The sequence below is a fragment of the Morchella sextelata genome (assembly GCF_020137385.1).
Source record: "Morchella sextelata strain SCLS chromosome Unknown scls_27, whole genome shotgun sequence".
In the NCBI taxonomy this organism is placed as follows: Eukaryota; Fungi; Ascomycota; class Pezizomycetes; order Pezizales; family Morchellaceae; genus Morchella; species Morchella sextelata.
In genome coordinates this window covers 415263-432940 of record NW_025408642.1, presented here as the reverse complement: position 1 = coordinate 432940, position 17678 = coordinate 415263, and the positions used below count along the sequence as shown (strand labels likewise).

Here is a 17678-nt window from a genome sequence, read left to right as displayed (position 1 = left end):
CTAAATACCAGTACCCACGATCATTGATACTGATACCCGAAGCGAAGCGCTCATAACCGCTCATCTCTGCTCTATGATACTCTACAATTAGGCATCTCTACGGGTGAAATATTTACGCGGTTGTTTGTAATTCTCCATAATAGCCTCAACCTTTACGAGGCAGAATTCGAAGCTGCTAGTAGATGTACAAGTACTACTGTAGAGACGTAGAGGAGGTACAAAACCCCACTATGGAAGCCCCACTACCGCACTGTCGTCATACACACCCTAGATACCCCTATCCTACTCTACCCCGGCTGGGAATGGTAATGATCGGTGGATGTAATCCACCACTACCACTCACCACTCACCACCACCACGATTACAGTCACTCGAAGTGGACGAGCAGGGAAGCTTGGTCCAATAGAAACCACAAGAAGTCGAAGATCTTGGCTCCTTCCTGCCATGCTCCTCCTCTGCCTAGCTAGTAGTTACACAACTAAACCAACACAACTCCTCCGAACCCATGTAAACAAGCACGTACGCAGGCAGGTAGGCAGACAGGTAGGCAGGTAGGGTGTGAACAATGCAACGGGTCTCGGATCGTTGTGGTTGTGGTTGTGAGCACGACAGCGCAGCACAGCACAGCACAGCAGAACGGCTGGATCTACGTACATAGTTGGGAGGGTGTTGGTGTAACTCTATGCTAGGTGGTACGTAGTGGATTTCACTGAGTGTAGAAGGGCTGAGTAGTAGTTTGGGCCGGATATGCAGTTGGACCGAATATTGCTCGGCAGGGTCTGTTTAGTTTCCGCATACATGACTACATGCCTGGGCTGTGGACGAACTAACTACCTGGCTAGAGTTGGGGATTTGTGGATTTGTGTTGGGGATGTTTATGTTACCGGGAAGGGAAACATTCTCTCAAAGTAGTTTTGGTATTTGCCTTAGACATTTTATGATGTGTGCAAGGAAGAAAGAGGGAAAAGAAAGAAAGAGGGTGGGCGACTGAACACATCTAAACAGCCAGACATACATACAAAAGAAATATTTTTGACAGCACGGACGGATGCTATGCTATGAATGATCCACCACCCACCACCATCGCCGCCGCCGCCGCCGGTACAGTGCGGTACGGTGCGGTACGGAGACATTACATCGCATAGCATAGCATGAATCCAGGATACCCAGCCCAACCAGCCCAGCCATACTTAGTAAATGTGTCCATGCTCATGTCCAAGGTAGCACAAACAACGAAATACCTAACGAAACAGTTTTTTTTTCCATTCCAGAGTTTCGATTCGCCTCAAACAGACGCTTTGCCGCCACTGGGGGTTTGTGGTCTTGTGGTTTATGTTTATGTGAGTAGGAAAGAAAGCCTCCCAACATTTATACTACGGCCCCCACTTACTGGGCGTGGTGGTGGTGGTGGGCTATGGATACACACAGCTAACTACGGTACTGTATGGAGTAGTTATGCGGTGGTAGTTACTAAAAGCTGTGGCCGGTGGCTGCGGGGCGGGTATCTATCAAGCCCCAACATCCCCACCCGTTTCGGGTTCATTTGTTCACGTTCACGCATAGTAAACAGAGCAGCAGTAGTAGTAAGGCATGGTAGCTGTATATATACACATATATACACACACATCCAACCCTAATCAGTCAGACTCACCCATCCATGGGCAGCTAGCTAGGCACAAATTGATAAAAAAAAAAAAGAGAGAGAGATAGGAAAGAGAGATGAGGAAAGAAAAAAAAAGAATTTAAAACTCCAGAAACTTAAAGTGAAAATTTCGTCAATCAATCAATCGATCCGCCCTCCCGCACCCGTTACACCTGGTATGAAAATGAGAATAGAGAGTTAAGGAAAAGGGGGATGGTGGTTTGTTGGAAAAATAGGAAAAGGGGGGTAGTAGTGAGTAGTGGTGGTGGTGATGAAGGTGGTGAAGGTGGTATGGAAGAAGAGGATGAGAGGGAGAAAAGAAAAAAAAGAATAAGGGGGTGAATCAAAGTAAGACAAAAAGAAAAAGGCCGTTAAAAAAGGGAAAGGGAAAAAAAAGGGAAACCGCATGATACACACAGTAAACACAATAAACCAAACCCAACAATTTGAACTACCAATATATGGCAACCAACCAACCAGCCTTCTTTCCGATCCGTGATAAATGAGAATAACAAAGGGACTAAACTAAGGAATTGTAAAAATCGCACTGTAAAAGATATCAAAAAATAGACCGTTGCCCCCCACCTTTCCAACCCCAACAACCAAAAAAAAAGATGTAAAAATGTCCTTGGCTTTAAGCCGTAGTGACGCAGAAAAAACCAAAAGCAAATAGTTTAGGAAACCATGTAACCACCAGTACCAAAAACTAGGCTCTCCCCCACCACATACACATACAATATGCCTCAAATATAAAATATAAAAAAAGAAGAAATATCCCAGTAAATAAAGAAATAGCAATAGAAACAATACACTTTTGTAAAAAGATGCCCACCAACTTACAAGAAACCGGATTCTTGTAGTAATCTGGTTTTAAGTCAGAACAAACGATTCATCTTCATCGATATGATCTGGATTTTCCCTCCTCCACCGATTCGCTCTGTTCTGCGCTTGAGACGCGCGATAACTATATTTTTCCGGATCTCAACGACAAAGCGAGTCGGTGGGGAAGGAAACGATTTGGACCGAATCATATTTTGGGGGAAGATATAAGAAATGTATTTACCTCGCAATTTTCTCGTCCTCTCTCTCTCTTGGCTCCAAAGATAGTGACAAGTTGTACATGTCATTGACATCTCGGGCACTTTGCATGTTTGTGATGATGTATTCCTGAAGTTCCGGTACCGGTTGCAATGGATATGGTACTGATTGATACTGCTGAATTTCGCGCACGATGTTGGCGGTCTTGACACGCTTGTCAAAATTGATGAAGCCTTTATCTCCCTTGATGAAATCCTCGTTTCCGTCGGCAACGAAGGTGAGATCCTTCAAGTAAACACCTGACGAAAGCCACAAGTATAAGTAGGTTTCTTCAGAAAACGCGCTCCGGAACCAAACTCACCCAAGAACGGAACACAAGGAGGATTGACAATGTGAAGCATCTCTCGATACTCAGCAAAGTTCATGGTCGCCCCCATCAAAGTATTCATTCCTTCCAAAATAGCATTAGTCCTGGTTGGTACGTGTTCCCATGTCCTCTTCAAACGATGAATAGAAGATGTCTGTAACGCTGCAAGAATGGCAGTGAGCGTCGAGAAGTTATTCAATTGTCGACATTTCTAACAAGGGTTAGCATCCAAATAAATGACCTGTTAGGTTTAGATTTACCTCAGCCACTGCGATGAAATGCTTGATCACAATCACTCGCTTTCGAACTTCGTTCTGGGTTAAAATCATTTCCGCAACCCAGTTCGTAAGTCTGTTGGACTGCATGATGATAGCTCTGATATTCTCAGCGGGATCTGGTCCACCATTCGGTGGCTTACTCCACCCCTTGCTCAGGCACTCAGCTGCCTTTAATTTTCCATATGATTTGGATTCAATGATGGTCAATTGACGAGCAAATTCCAAAGCATCAATGTCCAAGAACTTGAGCTTTTTCATGTGCTTTGGTAGAATTGGTGGGGGTGGCTGAGAAACCATGTTCAGAACCATGCGCTTCATCTCGGGCTCCTGACCACGTAATCGTGTATCAATGAGCGATAGAACTTGGTTGGCCCCTGATAACTGCGGCAGCATGACATCCTTGGCAAACGTGTGCATCTTCCTCAAAAGTTCTTTCGCTGCATCATCTAGCCCCTCCATCCAATTCTGTTCCAGCCACATTTTCATGATACTCAAAACTCGTACACGAATAAGCTTTTGTTTCTTCTCAGTCCATATCTCGAAATCGGTTGCTGACAGCCCAGAAGGAGGTTGAACCGTAAATCTTCGGACAAGTTGATTGAAGAGCTCGGACGCAGTCGTAAATGAGGGATAGGTGAGTAAGAATGTACTGATCAGGTTTGAGTCCAGCATATCGTGACGAGAGGCACGTTCAACCAGAGCTACCAATGAGCCACCCTTCACCTTACCCTTCGCACCGTATACGATCTCACTATCATGATCGCATGCAAGGTACCATGGTGTTTCTGGAGGAGGCTCTTCACCAAATATTTTGGTGATTTTGGATTTCCCGCCTTGAGGAAGCGGTCTATCCATCACCGATGGGGCTCTCGAAGTATTCTGGTGACGTGATGACGAACGTTGATGCGTTGGACGACCCTGCATACCGGGATATACAGAGTCCTTCCGCGTGAGATCTTCCGTCGTGATCTCCCTAGGCTCCCGGCTATCTCTCTCCTCAACAAGCAACGATATTGAAAAGTTCAGGGCACTTATTCCACTATCCACCTCCTTTATATATCCCCGGACTGAATTCAGCCTGTCTTCCAAAGCGTCCCCGCGACATGCCGTCCATTCGTCAGCTAATGGGGCAGAGACTGCCTGGCAAGCCATAAACAGATCCGCAAAGGAGTCGTGCAATCGCTGTCTCTGACTTGAAAAATCTAATAGAGTGGGGTGGTTCGGGGATGCCGTCAAAGCTGACAAGTTGATAGTATCAATAACGTAAAAGTACCTCCGCATGATATCGAATGCAGTTGAGGCTATGTTGATAAGGTTTGAGCTGGTGAGACCCTGTCCATACTCTGTAATCACGGCTTCTGATGGAGGTTCCAAAGAATTCTCAAGTCGTCTCAAGGCGGGCTTCACAAGAGAAGTCAATTCTTCCATCTTGTTTACCAGCTCAACTTCCAGCGGAGAGGTTATTGCCCCTTGACTTGCCGCTGATAAAGTTCCAGATCGCCAGTTGATTCCATACTGACTTCCATGAATAAAACCTGGTTTCAGCCGGGGCAGTTTTCCTTCTCTCTGTGCTTTAGCAATATCTGCAAAACCAAAGACACCAACCATCACCTCATCCGCCTCCGCCAAACATTTTGATTCAGCATCTGGTGGAGGACAATCTGTTGCTGCTACATGCGAAGATAGGACGAGTTTTGAGAATGCGGCCATGAAGTGTCTGAAATGGGGATTTAAAGTAGTGTTTCGCATAATTATTGACGGCTGCCCAGAATGGTTATCGGTGGTTCCCGAGCCCGCTGTGATCAATAATCGAAGCATATCGGATATGTCTTCTGCCCGAGCAACATAATTTGAGCGGTCAAAGGTATTGATCGCTTTCCGATATCTCTCAACTGTAAGCCGAGTAGACTCTATCAGTTCATCCCACGATGTTGGTATACTTATACCATCCTCGTAATATATGGTGACGGTATTGTCGAACCTTGTGTCAACGACCGGAGATGTGATGGGATGGCCGTTAGTGACGCCATTTCCAACATTAAGGGCGGTAGCTGCGGTCGATGTTGAGAACGAGGGAGAATGTCCAAGTCTGAAGCCATTTTGGAGGTTCCCGGAGTCGACTGATGCGGTGCTGTCTACTAGTGTGGCCTGCGATTCACGTTCTAGAAGATTAAATGAGTTTACACATTCTATATTTGTGGTTTTTGCAGGAATAAAATACTGACCACCGTTGTCCTATTGTTTTCACACATTAGTATGGTGGTTGCGACGCATAAAGTTTTTTTAGGGGAGCATACTCGCGAGGGTCCAGGGCTGTGCATTGACAAAACCAACATTTCACCTTCTCCAACATCGGAAGCCGAATCGCCTTCTTCCTCCTCTCCGAAATTCTGATTACCTGATTCGTCTCTTCCATAGGCCCTTTCCAGGAGCTCAGGCGGTGGCCGAGTCTGATCGGGGGCAGAGAAAGTTGATCTATCTCGAGGACCTGACTCTGTTGTCGAAGTTGGTGCCTCCAGCGGAAGATCGGTCCTCATTACTCCTGTGTTTGTATTGAAATAATATAACCTTCCATCCGGCGTCGCTTGAGGTATCCAAAACGCAGCCTCGTCGTTCTCTCTATCATCCGTACCTTCAAGCGGCAGAATCGGCGACGGCATCCCACGCTCTGGGTCGTCGTCGTCCTCCTCCTCGTATTCATCGTCATCGTAAGAGTCGTCTTCATATTCATCGCTGTCTTCCAGCGGAGATTGAGTGCTACCGTTTTGCGTCACCTCGTGAGGAGAGATGAGTTCGCAATAGTTGCTGGGGAACCATCCTCGCTGGTTGTGAACTATGCCATCCCACCACCCACTTTCCAGCTGTGTGATCACCGTGATCACATCGCCCTGGCTAAAGCTCAAGCTGGTGGGATCTTCCGAAGTGTAGTTATAAAGAGCGCGCACGTACATCCTTGCTGGAATGACTTCTTCTCTCCTTATTGCTCTCTGAGGCATTCCCGACTGATGAGATGTAGATGCAGAGCGATCGCGACTGTAACTCGAGGCAGTTGACGGCCGACTGGTCCTTCCTCCTTCTCTAAATCCACTGTCCGTAGATCCTTGTCTTCCCGCCCCGTTAGAAATTCCGTTTCTTTCAACACGCGATGATGTAGCTGACGGCGAAAAGAGAGGTGAGTGCCGGGCAGTAGCAGTAGCAATCATCACAAGTAGAGACGTCGCTGAGGGGAGATGAGGAGGGGAATAATCGCTAAGGTCCTGATTGCTGTTATTGGCTGAAGCAACGAATCAAGATAGCCAGGATGCCCTAGTGGGTGAGACTTGAACAATGTTGGATTGGGGAGTAGGGGAGACCGGAGGGACTAAGAATGGCCGAGTAAGGGATGCGTAAGTAACAGTGGGGCAGCCGCAAACCCCAAACAAGCCCAAATGACGGCTATCGATGGACAGTCGATGAGAACGTCACGATGTCTATTGGATGGTTGATTTGGGGGGGTGGGAGGGGAGGGAGGGGGGTGATGGTCGATAACGGAGGAGAGTTAAAATGAGGTGAGTTGAACAAGCGCAGCAGCGTCGAGGGGTAAAGGGGGGTGGTGGTGAGTGGTTGTGCTTGTGCTGAGCGGTAGGTATGGGTTTATTCGCAGCCCTGAGCAGCAGCACCTACAGAGACGTTGACCAGATTTGGTTTCCGCAACGCCGAGCGGAGAAGAGCAGCCGCTTGGAGTAAAGGACTGAAGAAGGGAAGGCTTGGGGAATGGAGCGAGGCCAATAGCCCGTAGTAGCAATAGCAACAAGCTCTGATGACTGCTTGACTTGACTGAGATTCACACAGACAGCAACCAACAACCAGGCAACCCTTGATGATCCCGTGGAGGCAAAAAAATAATAATATCTTTTACTTGCGCCGCCTCTCTGTTGTTCTTTCTTCCCTGTGTGCTTCCTCTTTTCTTTCTTTCTTTCTTCCTTTATTTTCACTTCTTTGCTTCTTTTTAGCCCTGTTGTTCTTTTCAATCCCCCTCGTACACCTGAACGAGATGGATCAATGAGATGACGAACATCAAGGGAAGAGGAGAAATTTCACCTGGTCACTCAATCACCAAATTCCATCAGTCATTCGGCCTATCCATATGCGGTTCAGAAGCACGGTCTGCGTCCCTTGTGAGGTCGAGTGCCAAAGTCTTTGCCAAAGTGCCCCTGCGTCTCAGATGTAGAGTACCTCCAAGGTATTCTTCCAATGCTCATGTATGTATCCTTCCAGTTGCCTACATGCTCTCTACTCTACCTTCTTCGCCCACGCGCGCGCTGCTACCTTAGGTACTGAGTGCCCTAGGCCCCTAGCTAGGCAACTAAGCACCTACATTCGTTTCAATTGCTCCCAAAAAGTAAAATAAAAAAAGGAACCATCCAATTGCAATCTGCCTTTCTCGGGTACATGCGTCATTCTGCTGAATCCTCTGCTGTTGCTGTATACTTTGTTTTCCCTGCGATGCCATCATCAACAATACAAAAGAAACGAAAGCAGAAAAAAAACCCTAGAGAAAAACTCCCGTTTATTCCCCTTCTCACCCTCTCACCTTCCGCTTGTGCCCCTCTAGTTTAAACACATCACTCTATCATGATATGATGCCTCCGCGCCATATGTGTGATATGTCCTCTTTGGCGGCGAGGCCTGCAAGCCACTCCTCGTGTATCACTGGTCTCCTTGCACTGCATCAATCAGCACACGCACCTCGTTTTCCCTCCTTGGGGTGAAGGGTATGGTGACTTTTACAGTCCCGGCCACATTGATTGAAGCAGGGGGGGTTGTCGCGGCGCAGATAATCTAAAGCACGTTTTTTTAACTATTGAACCAAAGTACCCAAGAAGAGTTGCGGGAAAAAAGGCTTCTCCTGCGCAAATCGACATCGATATCAAGAGTTTTGCTGTGACAAAATAAAAACCTAACCTCAACCAAATATCCCAAACCCTCTAGCCTCTAGAGAGAAAATCTGCGAGAATTCCTAAATCGCTCAATCGCTGTTGTTTCCAAGTCTCGGGCTTTTGGGTTCTCGGACTGGTGTCAGTACTGGGGATAGCCCGCAGGAATTAGCTGTTTTCCAGTGGTTTAGTGCCCTAGGCAAAGAGGCTCGTTCCTTCCTTTAGAATTCAGTGCTTTCAACGGTCGATATTTGACCGGGATTCTTCAGATCGTTTCCATCAAACGGCTGCCTCTTGTCATTCCTACTAACGGAGACAGGATGGCTAGTCTTCTTGACACTTTCCCAAAAGCCGGGGTGGCAGGCTGTCGTAATGCGGACATATTTTCCTTACTTTTTCTCTGGTTTTTCTTGAAGCGCTTTGACGCGTTGAAGAAGGTCGAAGGAAGCCGAACAGAACAAGATGGCACAACCCACGTTTTTTTTCCTTTTTTTCAACAATCGATGCCCCTCTCCTCTACATACCCATCAACCCCGGCGGGGCAGTCGAGTTTGATATCGAGCCGGAGCAAACATGGCAGGCCGGAAGTCGCCATGGCAGCTTCTACCTCTACCCTCTGCTTCTGCTTCCTGCTTCTGCTCTGCTTCACCTGAGAGCTCAACAAAATTACGACCGTATCGTATCGACAACCGGTACTCCGTCATGCACCTAGCTCGATGTCGAACTCTTCTGTTTCATCGCGATTCTCATCGTTTCGTGCCCTGCCCTCGTTGCTGCCCTAACACCCCAAGATATGCATAATGACATCCATTAACGTCTCGCGGAGGTCCATCCATCAATTGGGTTGCTTCGTCCTCGGCTTCTTCCCGAGAGCCACGATGCGCCAACCAGCCATCCAGCCAGCCATCCAAAAGAAACACCTTACTTACCTACTTACTCGGTACACAACGTACCTCTGCTGCAGAGCTGACAGCATGAAGCAAAAAACTAGTTCGCACCAAAAAGGATGTACCCTCAATCCAAAACGGCCAACCTCACTTCCCAGAGTTGTCCCGAATTGGGGGAGCGCAATTCGGATTGGGGCCCCGATCATCCGAACTCACCCGTTGCGGATGTCCGCAATTTTCATTATTATTATTATTTTCTTTTCCTTACCGTTATTGTATTGTTTTTGTTTCATTATTGAGTGTTACGGGGAGGTCTCACGATCCCGATCTACAGAGTGCTCTGTGGCTTCTTCTTGCCTAGCTTCGTTTTGCTGCTCCAGGGGTTTGAGCTGAGGAGTTCATTCATTCTCGAAGGTCCTCCCATGTGTTGTGGAAGATTCTCACATGCATCCAGAGCTCCACTATGCTCTCATCCACTCCACATATTAGGGTGGAGATGGAGTACACGGATTGACAGACGGGGCGGCGCCTAACCCATACCAGAACTCTTTGCTTATACTCAAAACCAGATCGGCACTTGGCTCCTACCCATTCCAAACGGGAATTGTGTGAAGCAAATATCTGCTCAAATCAGGTCGGCAGATTGTCATAACCACATACACATACATCACATATCTAGAGTGCAGAAAGAAATGTTTACGTGCCTCACCCGTACCTGCCTCTTTTCCTCTCCATTCAATGTTGTAATATGTCGTAGGGCACGACTTTACCGTTTAGGCTCTCCCCTAGATATTCGACTCGCAACAACCTGGAACCAGCCAGCCGTTAGCGGGGCCAGGCTAGACCAGGCCGTTGATGAGAGACTGGGATCGGATAAACTGCGAGTGTGTGTTCGTTTACATGTGGCATCGGATTTCTAGGGAGCTAGTGATATGATAGGGATACCTACACCATAGACATTCTAGATGGGATGTTCGAGACGGGAGAAAGGGACCCTTATCATGTTCTCAATTGGGGAGCGCGCGGAATAACCTTTTGCTTTTGCGAATCTCTTTCTAGCTCTCTGTATGTCTATCTGCTTATTTGGTTTTTTGTTGGCCCGCCTTTCAATGGCCATATCGGAGAATCCTATGCTATGCCACCGGAAACAGGATATCAGGTCCCCATCTCCGCGCCAGCGCGCAAAGGGTCCACAAACAAAATAAATGAACAAGGTAAAAAAAAAGGGTCCTACATACATCAGTAAACAACCCTTCCCCATCACAGATCTCAGATCCATCGCCCTTCATCCTGGCCATCAATCTTTCGTAATCACACACCTTCATTCCTCAACATGCCTCTTTCTTCATAATCAAGCCGAACGCCCCGGATGGTATGGTGAACGACTGACCGCGCGCGCGCCCGCGCCGACAACTGCGATTATGACGACCTAGTACCTTCAAAATTCCAATCCCGCCCGGGCCAGATACAAATATCTATCGGCACCATGACGCAGTGGCCGAGGTCCATTTCAAGGGGGAGGTTTAGGGGAAGATAAGGCGGGGGATTGGGGTGGAAGGAGGGAGGATGCGGTGCACTCTAGGTAATATAGAGAGAAAAATTTAAATCCCGCTCCTGGGTGGGTGGGTGGGTTGGGTGGTAGATGCGGGGCAGTAGTTTGTAACCGCACATACATAGAGTAGGAGAATACCCTCGGAGTAAGCGGGGGAGGGAGGAAAGAGCGGGGAGGTTGGGGGAATCCGTAGACCTGGTGCATCTAGAGTAGACAAGACCGCAGGGGGCAATTGATCCGCCTTTTCTGCCTGGCTCGCACTGCGAACCGCATGTAATGTATGTAGGTAGAGCAGACTGACTACATACATGTAGGTATGAAGCAGAAGCAGCAGCAGCATGTACGTACGTACGTCGTCGCGAGGTTCCTGCACTGCATCCCTCTTCCCGGTTGCAAGAGAGAAAAAAATCCCCTCACCTCCCTCTTCACCCACCTAGCCTACGATATATGGAATACAATACAATACAATAACTACGGACCCAGGCAGACCGGGTCGTCGGTCAGTGAAACCGAGAAGGTGGAATTGGCGGGTTGAAAATGCCGCAGCTGGGCTGGGGATGTTTAGCGGTAATGGTGGTGGTGGTGGTAGCGGTAGTAGACTAGTAGTTGGTGGTGGTGGTGGGGGTGGGATGGATGGATGGATGGATGGATGGATGGAGGGGACGATTATCTACTATATGCCTACAGAAACGGCTAGTGCAGCTTATGGGCGAGCGGTGTGATTCGTTTCAACTGAAGCTCGCTAACTGGTTTGCTAGCCAGCAGAGGACTAGCTGGTACTAGCACCTACCCGGGTGAGAGGGAATAGTAGACGCTGTGCCCGGTGTACAGAGGTGGTGAGAGTACAGCAGGCGTAACTCCTCCCCACTTCCTCTCCCACTTCATCTTGCCCTACGAGCGGTCGTCGGGCGGACCTGCTTACTGCGTGTGCGCCGGGCCGCCCGCCTCGCTAGCTAGCTAGCTACAAGTATCGACATGTAGATAGAATGGCACTCTACTCTAGAGCAGACAAGAGCTGATCATCATATTCCTGTACCTGCTCGACTCTGATATGATATCGCAATCGATCCCCCATCCTGTACCGGGTGTTGAGGGTAAGTGATCAGAATCTGATAAGTGAATACTGTGAATACTGCGGTGAATACGTGTATTTGTCTTATCAGATTCTGATCACTTTTCGCTATACCCTAGTACGCTCGCCCACCTAGGTTTCTTCTGATCTGGGAAACGCACACTGCTAGCTAACCTACCCGTTATTTTATCCAAGCGAATGGGGCTGCATACAATGTTCTTGTCTATCGGCCCTCGGAGCTACCATTCTGCTCTACTCCAACTCCCAATTCCCTGCGGGCGGGTAGGTAGGTAAGTTACATACTAGACGGGGGGAGGGACACGGCTTGATCTTCGTCTCCGGCCACAAGGGATAGAGAGGTCGCTCAAGAGAGAGGTTACTCTCTCTACCCCTCCCCCTCCACCTTCCTCCAAACGCCCGGGAAAGCACTGTTCATGAGTGAGTTCAGGCTCTAAACTCGCACAGACGTGCGGCAGAGGTGGAGAGATTTCCTGGCGGGTATGTACTCTAGAGGACTAGAACCTGGGAAAAGAGGGAGGTTGTGTGTATCTATCTGCTATCTAAATACATCTCTGCGTACTTAGCCCCTCCATTACCCCTCCAGACTATTCCTCTTCTATGACTTGACCTCCTTCAGCTGGTTTGTGGTTGTTTCTTGATGACTTGATATCGTGCTACTGGCTATCATGATCGGCTCATCTGGTTAGTGAGCTATCTCGCTATCAATCAATCACTCAATCACTCACTCACTCCCACCCAATCTATCTACAATCTCTATCTCTCTATCAAATCAGCCCCATCCATCCCTCCCTCCATCCCTCCATCCATCTCGTGCGCCCTCAACCCTCCAGATTCAAACTAGACCGCACGCACACCCGTTTCAATCCACCCACCACTCCCATCCACCACTCCGCGCAAGTAGAAACAAAAAACAAAAAACAAAAAAAATAGAGGAGGCTGTCTCTGTCACATATCGCCCGGGCCACCCCGCACGTCTCGCTTCCTTTTCCTGCTCCATCTCGCATCCAGCAGGCAGGCAGGCAGGCAGTCAACCTTATCGCGCGCCGCCGCCGGAGATGGCAGCAGAGCAGCGCAAAGCAGAGCAGAGGTAGGTGCACAGCCAGATAGATAGGTAGAGAGAGAGGTATGATCTATATCTACATCTCCATCTCCATTTATACCCCACCACCCCTCCTCCCCCCCTCCTCCATCCCCATCCGTATCCCATCCCATCCCATCCCGCTGCTCTGCAGGAAAATAAGCAAGGCAAGGCCAAACGGGGAAAAACACGGACAGCTGGACGGCACTTGTCACGATTTAAAATCGATCACTAAAGCTAAAAAAAAAAAAAAAAAAAATATTAAATAATCCGGGGGGAGAAGGGGCCAGCTGGTTAGTTGGCTAGTAAGCTAGTTGGACTATCATAAGTCCGGTCAGCCCTCCCTCCCTCCCTCCGTCGAGAAACTCCGGACGGCGTTCCCCTCCGGTCAGACAGGCAGACAGATGGACGGGTAGCCAGCCAGACAGACAGCCCATATCGATCAATCAATCGGCATGTGTTTCTCTTACCGCCCAGGGGTGGGGGAGGTGGGATGAGAGTGGGAGGTTCAGGGTAAGGTAGGCAAGCAGCGCAGGAAGGTTAGGTGTCGCGGCGGCTGGGGTTGGGGTTGAGGTGAGGACGGAAACAAGACGAGCGCGAATACAGAAGGAGTATCCTTTATCGTATCTTTAAGCGCAGCACTCACACACACACGCACAGAAAAAAAATAAAGGTACGTGGTCGTCGATGGGGAGGATCAATGTTTGTAACTACAAGTACAGTAGGTGCCGTTGCGTGCAGTGCATGTATTATCATGTAGGTACGGTCACTCCCTACATACCCTACCCTACTTCGACTGTTCAAGCTATGCATGTATGTCCCGGGGTAAGTGTTGTGTTGTACATAACTTACAGGAATTTGGCGTGAGTAACGGGGTGATGAGATATATACTCCACCGACTTGCGTAATAAAGTTCGTGACCCACTACACTACTGTACGCTTCTCCTGGTGGATTTCCCGGAGGACGGGGGAAGGAAGCCAGGTGCACCGGAGAGCTGGAATACTCTAGAGGTTATACGGCGCGCCGGTATCGATCAGTTCGAGTTCGGACGAAGCATTAACAGTTTAGTTCTGTGACTACCTGACTACAAACTAACCCTTCTGCCCTCTAAGCTGCTGTTCTTCTTTCTTACTCACTCTACCTACTCTACCTAGCTAGCACCTACTCGTACTCGTAAATATCCACCCAGCTAGATTCTAGCTAGATATAGACTGATAGATACCCAGAATTCTACACCTCCCACGGCCCTCCCCTCGATCCCTCTGTAACATAAAGGCACAGACACGACCTCTCTTGCGAAAATTTTCGAGCGAAGGGAGGGGTGGGCGAAGCACGCAACTATATTGGCTCACTGGCCGGACCACATCCTCGGATCCTGGCGGCGGGATGTCTCGAAAAGCAGAAAAATGTGATGTGAAAAAAAGGTAGATACATGTACCTACGTGGGGGAAAGGGAAAAGGAAAAAAGGACATTTCGCAGCAGCGGCTTTCCAGAACGCGTGGGGTTTGATCTAGCGAAAAAAAAAAAAAAAAAAAACATCAACCAGGGGGCCCGGTGTGTGAAGTAGGAAACCCCAGCCCGTCAACTAGATGTTGTAGTAGTCTAGCTGTAGTTAGGTGGGTAGATTAGATTTTGGGAGGTAGGTATTCATGTAGGTAATCTAGATGGTTACTTTTGCATGGTTAAGCATCATGGGAGATGTAATGATATAGCCATATATATTTTATTTTTATTTATGAAATTTTTCGTCGTGTTCCTATGAGATTCGTTGCTTTTTTTTTCCAGGTAATTTTTTTCTGCCTCCTACTCTATGTAACCCCCTTCACTCCTTACCGTGCTGTTGGAGTAATATGGAGTAGAGTAGAGTAGCAGGTACACACTCTCAAGACCTGGGGAAGTTGTAAAAGCCCATGGAAGGGCATGTAGGTAGTGAAATACATGGAAAATAGCCTAATGGATATCCCAATAACGGAAGCAGTTGCGGAATTTTTGTTGTCGATTGATCATCGCGCTATAAAATAACATGATAATGCATCAATGATCAATCAACATACACCACTAAATAAGTGTGTACTACATGATGCATAATCTTCATAAAGTTAATAGGTTATGCCTTGTAACCATAAGTGGCCGAGAGAGAAAGAACGGTGGCTAGAAATGTTCTCTATGCAAAACCGATGCGTCTCTGGAACTACCGCTTTCGGGATCTTAAAGCACGGGCACTAACAAGAAAAATGAATTCCTTGTAGAACCCCTGTCCCCTGTTGAGAAGCAACCCTTGTGCAGAAAGGAAGACTCCCCTTCGCCAATTTCGTCTCGGAATTTCCACATTCTGTTTCGAAACGATGAGATCAGAAAGGAATATGAGCATCTGAGAGATTTGATTGACTCCTGATTCCCTCAAACAGAACCTGGTGGATCCCGAAGGCCTGGTTTTCGGGGGTGGTGGGGGGAGAGATGTTGTTTATTACCAACTTGGCTGGTCAAAGGTAAACAAACTCCCCCATCTCCCTCCTCCGACTACCCGGACTTGAAGGAACTAAGCTGGGTTCATGTCTTGTATGAAATTGAGACTCCAGATAGGGTATTGTTCTTGCGCTAAACCCTAGAGGACAGGTTTACTATTCCTTGGCGGATATAGACAACACAACATGCTCGATAGGAAAGTCACAAGACAAGGCCGCCTGCGAAAACTAACCGGAAGGGCTGGCCGCAGCTCAGTTGTACAGTGCGGGCAGGCCGAGGAGGAGGGAACATGTTCTGTTCGCAGTAGCGGCGAAGCAGGAGCAGAAGCAGGCAAGTCAGCAGTTGCCAGCAACAGGCGAGGCTGGTTTTAAACAGCGACTTGCCAGCACACATGCAAAGGGTGCTTGGCCGCGTAAGCTATTCCTACTTTGCCATGACTGAAATACTTCTGCAACCCCGGTGTGGCAGGAAGTTAGCGTACGTAGGAAGGAGGGTAACTAGGGGGGGTGGCCGTGATCAATGTGATTGTGGTGTAGAGAGAGGTTGTTGTTGTTTTTTGCTGTTGTATGGGGCGGAGGGTGGAAGGGAATACCTACATAAACATGCGCGTTTTGAGTATGTATGTTGTATGTACCGTACCGTTACCTAGCCGTCATTCCTAGGTTTTCGCTTCGTTTGGGTGCGTTTGCGGAGACGGTAATTAGCACGTTTTCGGTAGCATAGCAGATTCTTGCTAGATCCACTCATACCCTTGGGTCTGGTGGTGGTGGTGGTGGGAGCGTAGTAGTCTCGGCTGGGGTTTTGGTTTATCCTCGCTTCCACCGACCAAGTCGCCTTACAACAGCCGAACCCCACTGGCGGCCTCAAGCGCAGCAGCGGATCACATTTGGGGTGAGGTCGGAAACGAAAGTCCGAGTTACTCTGACATAGGGACCTGACTTTCCCCATACGCATCTTGTCTGGAGCCGCTCACTGTTTATGACGGACCTGACATAGAGCATTGCACGAATTAGAGGCTCATGTACGGACAGAAAATGGGGGAGGGTGGAGGTGGAGGTGGAGGGGTTGTTATTTTCAGGAACTGGTGTGGCACTGGATCATATACGGCGAATAAGTTATGGGTATGGGTTGGGGTTCTGGCCGTTAATTACTAGTCTCGAATAATATGGAAGGGGATCCGTGAGAGCTGGGGGCAGGGATGCAGATATGGTAAGGACACCTCTCATCAAGCAAATGCCTGCTGTTAAACAAATCACAGAAAAGCGGCCACGGCAACAGCCACACACTCTTGCACTCACACTCACACCAGCCAGCATGAGTTACCCATCCACATCTGCCAGACAAGTGTGGTGGTGGTGGGAGTGGGAGGTTAAGGTAGGATGTGGGAGTTGAAAAGGTTGTTGTTGGTTTTGTCTATTTGCTGGGGTGGAGGGTGTAGGAGTAGAGTATCGTAATGCTGCCTCCAGGGCCAGTAAGTCAGTCAGCAGAGTGCTACTCTACTCTAGCTACAGCTAGCCTGAGTTCCATCCTTTCCACCCATGGAGGGGTTGATGGGAGACTTATGGATGTGGGTGGGAGGGGCTGTTCTACTCCATGGTGGAGGTGCATCAAAGCTTTAGCTTACCTAGCTTACTCTGGGTGTGTAGGGCCACAACTGTTGGTCATTATTTTCGGGACGGAACCATTTATGTGACGATGTAGAGCGGTCACCACATGTTACCCGTAGTGACTGTGGAGTAATTCAAGCATCCACCCATGGAGATCCCTCGGGTTTCCCTCCTTAACACCTCCCAACCATCCATTACTCCCCCTTCGTCCTCTGGCGCTCTTCCGCCTGCTCCTTCGCCTCACCCACAGACTTCACTTACACCTCGGTCATCCGAGTGCTGCTCCTCCCTTCCTCTCCAGACAGAACACAGCGTACTCGAGTCCAAAGCTGCCCAACACAGCAGCAGCAGCAGCAGCAAGTAACCAGCAAGACCAGCGACAGCCCCAACCCCTTTCGCTCTCGCCTCCTAGCTTGATAGCCCTCCACCTTCACCCCCCTCCTGTCCCTCCATTTGGCTCCCCCCCCCCCCCGCACTCCCTCGTCCGCGGCCCCCTCCAACTGCCCCAGTCCTAATTTGATATTTTTTTAATTGTACTGCTCGTCCTCGCAGCAGACTCTGCACTTTTCCTACTCGCCCCTCCATCTATCTACCTTTCTCTCTCCCTCCTTCTATACCTCCCCCTCCCCCCCTTTCTTCCATGCCCCTCCTCTCTTTCAAAAATCCCACCTACCCTTCGTTTTGTCTTTCGCTCCCTCTCACTACCCCGCCGCCCATACGACGTCTGTCGCCTTCCCTCTAATATACATAGT

General features: G+C 48.8%; 2 protein-coding genes across 2 annotated transcripts; one reads left to right on the top strand and one right to left on the bottom strand.

The window, feature by feature from the left end:
* Positions 1–2701: 2701 nt before the first annotated feature.
* Positions 2702–6321, bottom strand: H6S33_008669 (uncharacterized protein; the record flags this gene model as incomplete). Its single annotated transcript, XM_044840010.1, has 4 exons — positions 2702–2979; positions 3042–3258; positions 3308–5560; positions 5623–6321. The coding sequence occupies 4 exons, from the start codon at positions 6319–6321 to the stop codon at positions 2702–2704; spliced, it is 3447 nt and encodes a 1148-aa protein (XP_044687783.1).
* Positions 6322–15504: 9183 nt separating this feature from the next.
* H6S33_008668 (uncharacterized protein) lies at positions 15505–15690 on the top strand (the record flags this gene model as incomplete). The annotated part of the gene is made up of 1 exon (XM_044840009.1): positions 15505–15690. One exon carries the CDS (start codon positions 15505–15507, stop codon positions 15688–15690), a length of 186 nt encoding a protein of 61 aa, XP_044687782.1.
* Between the last annotated feature and the right edge of the window lie 1988 nt (positions 15691–17678).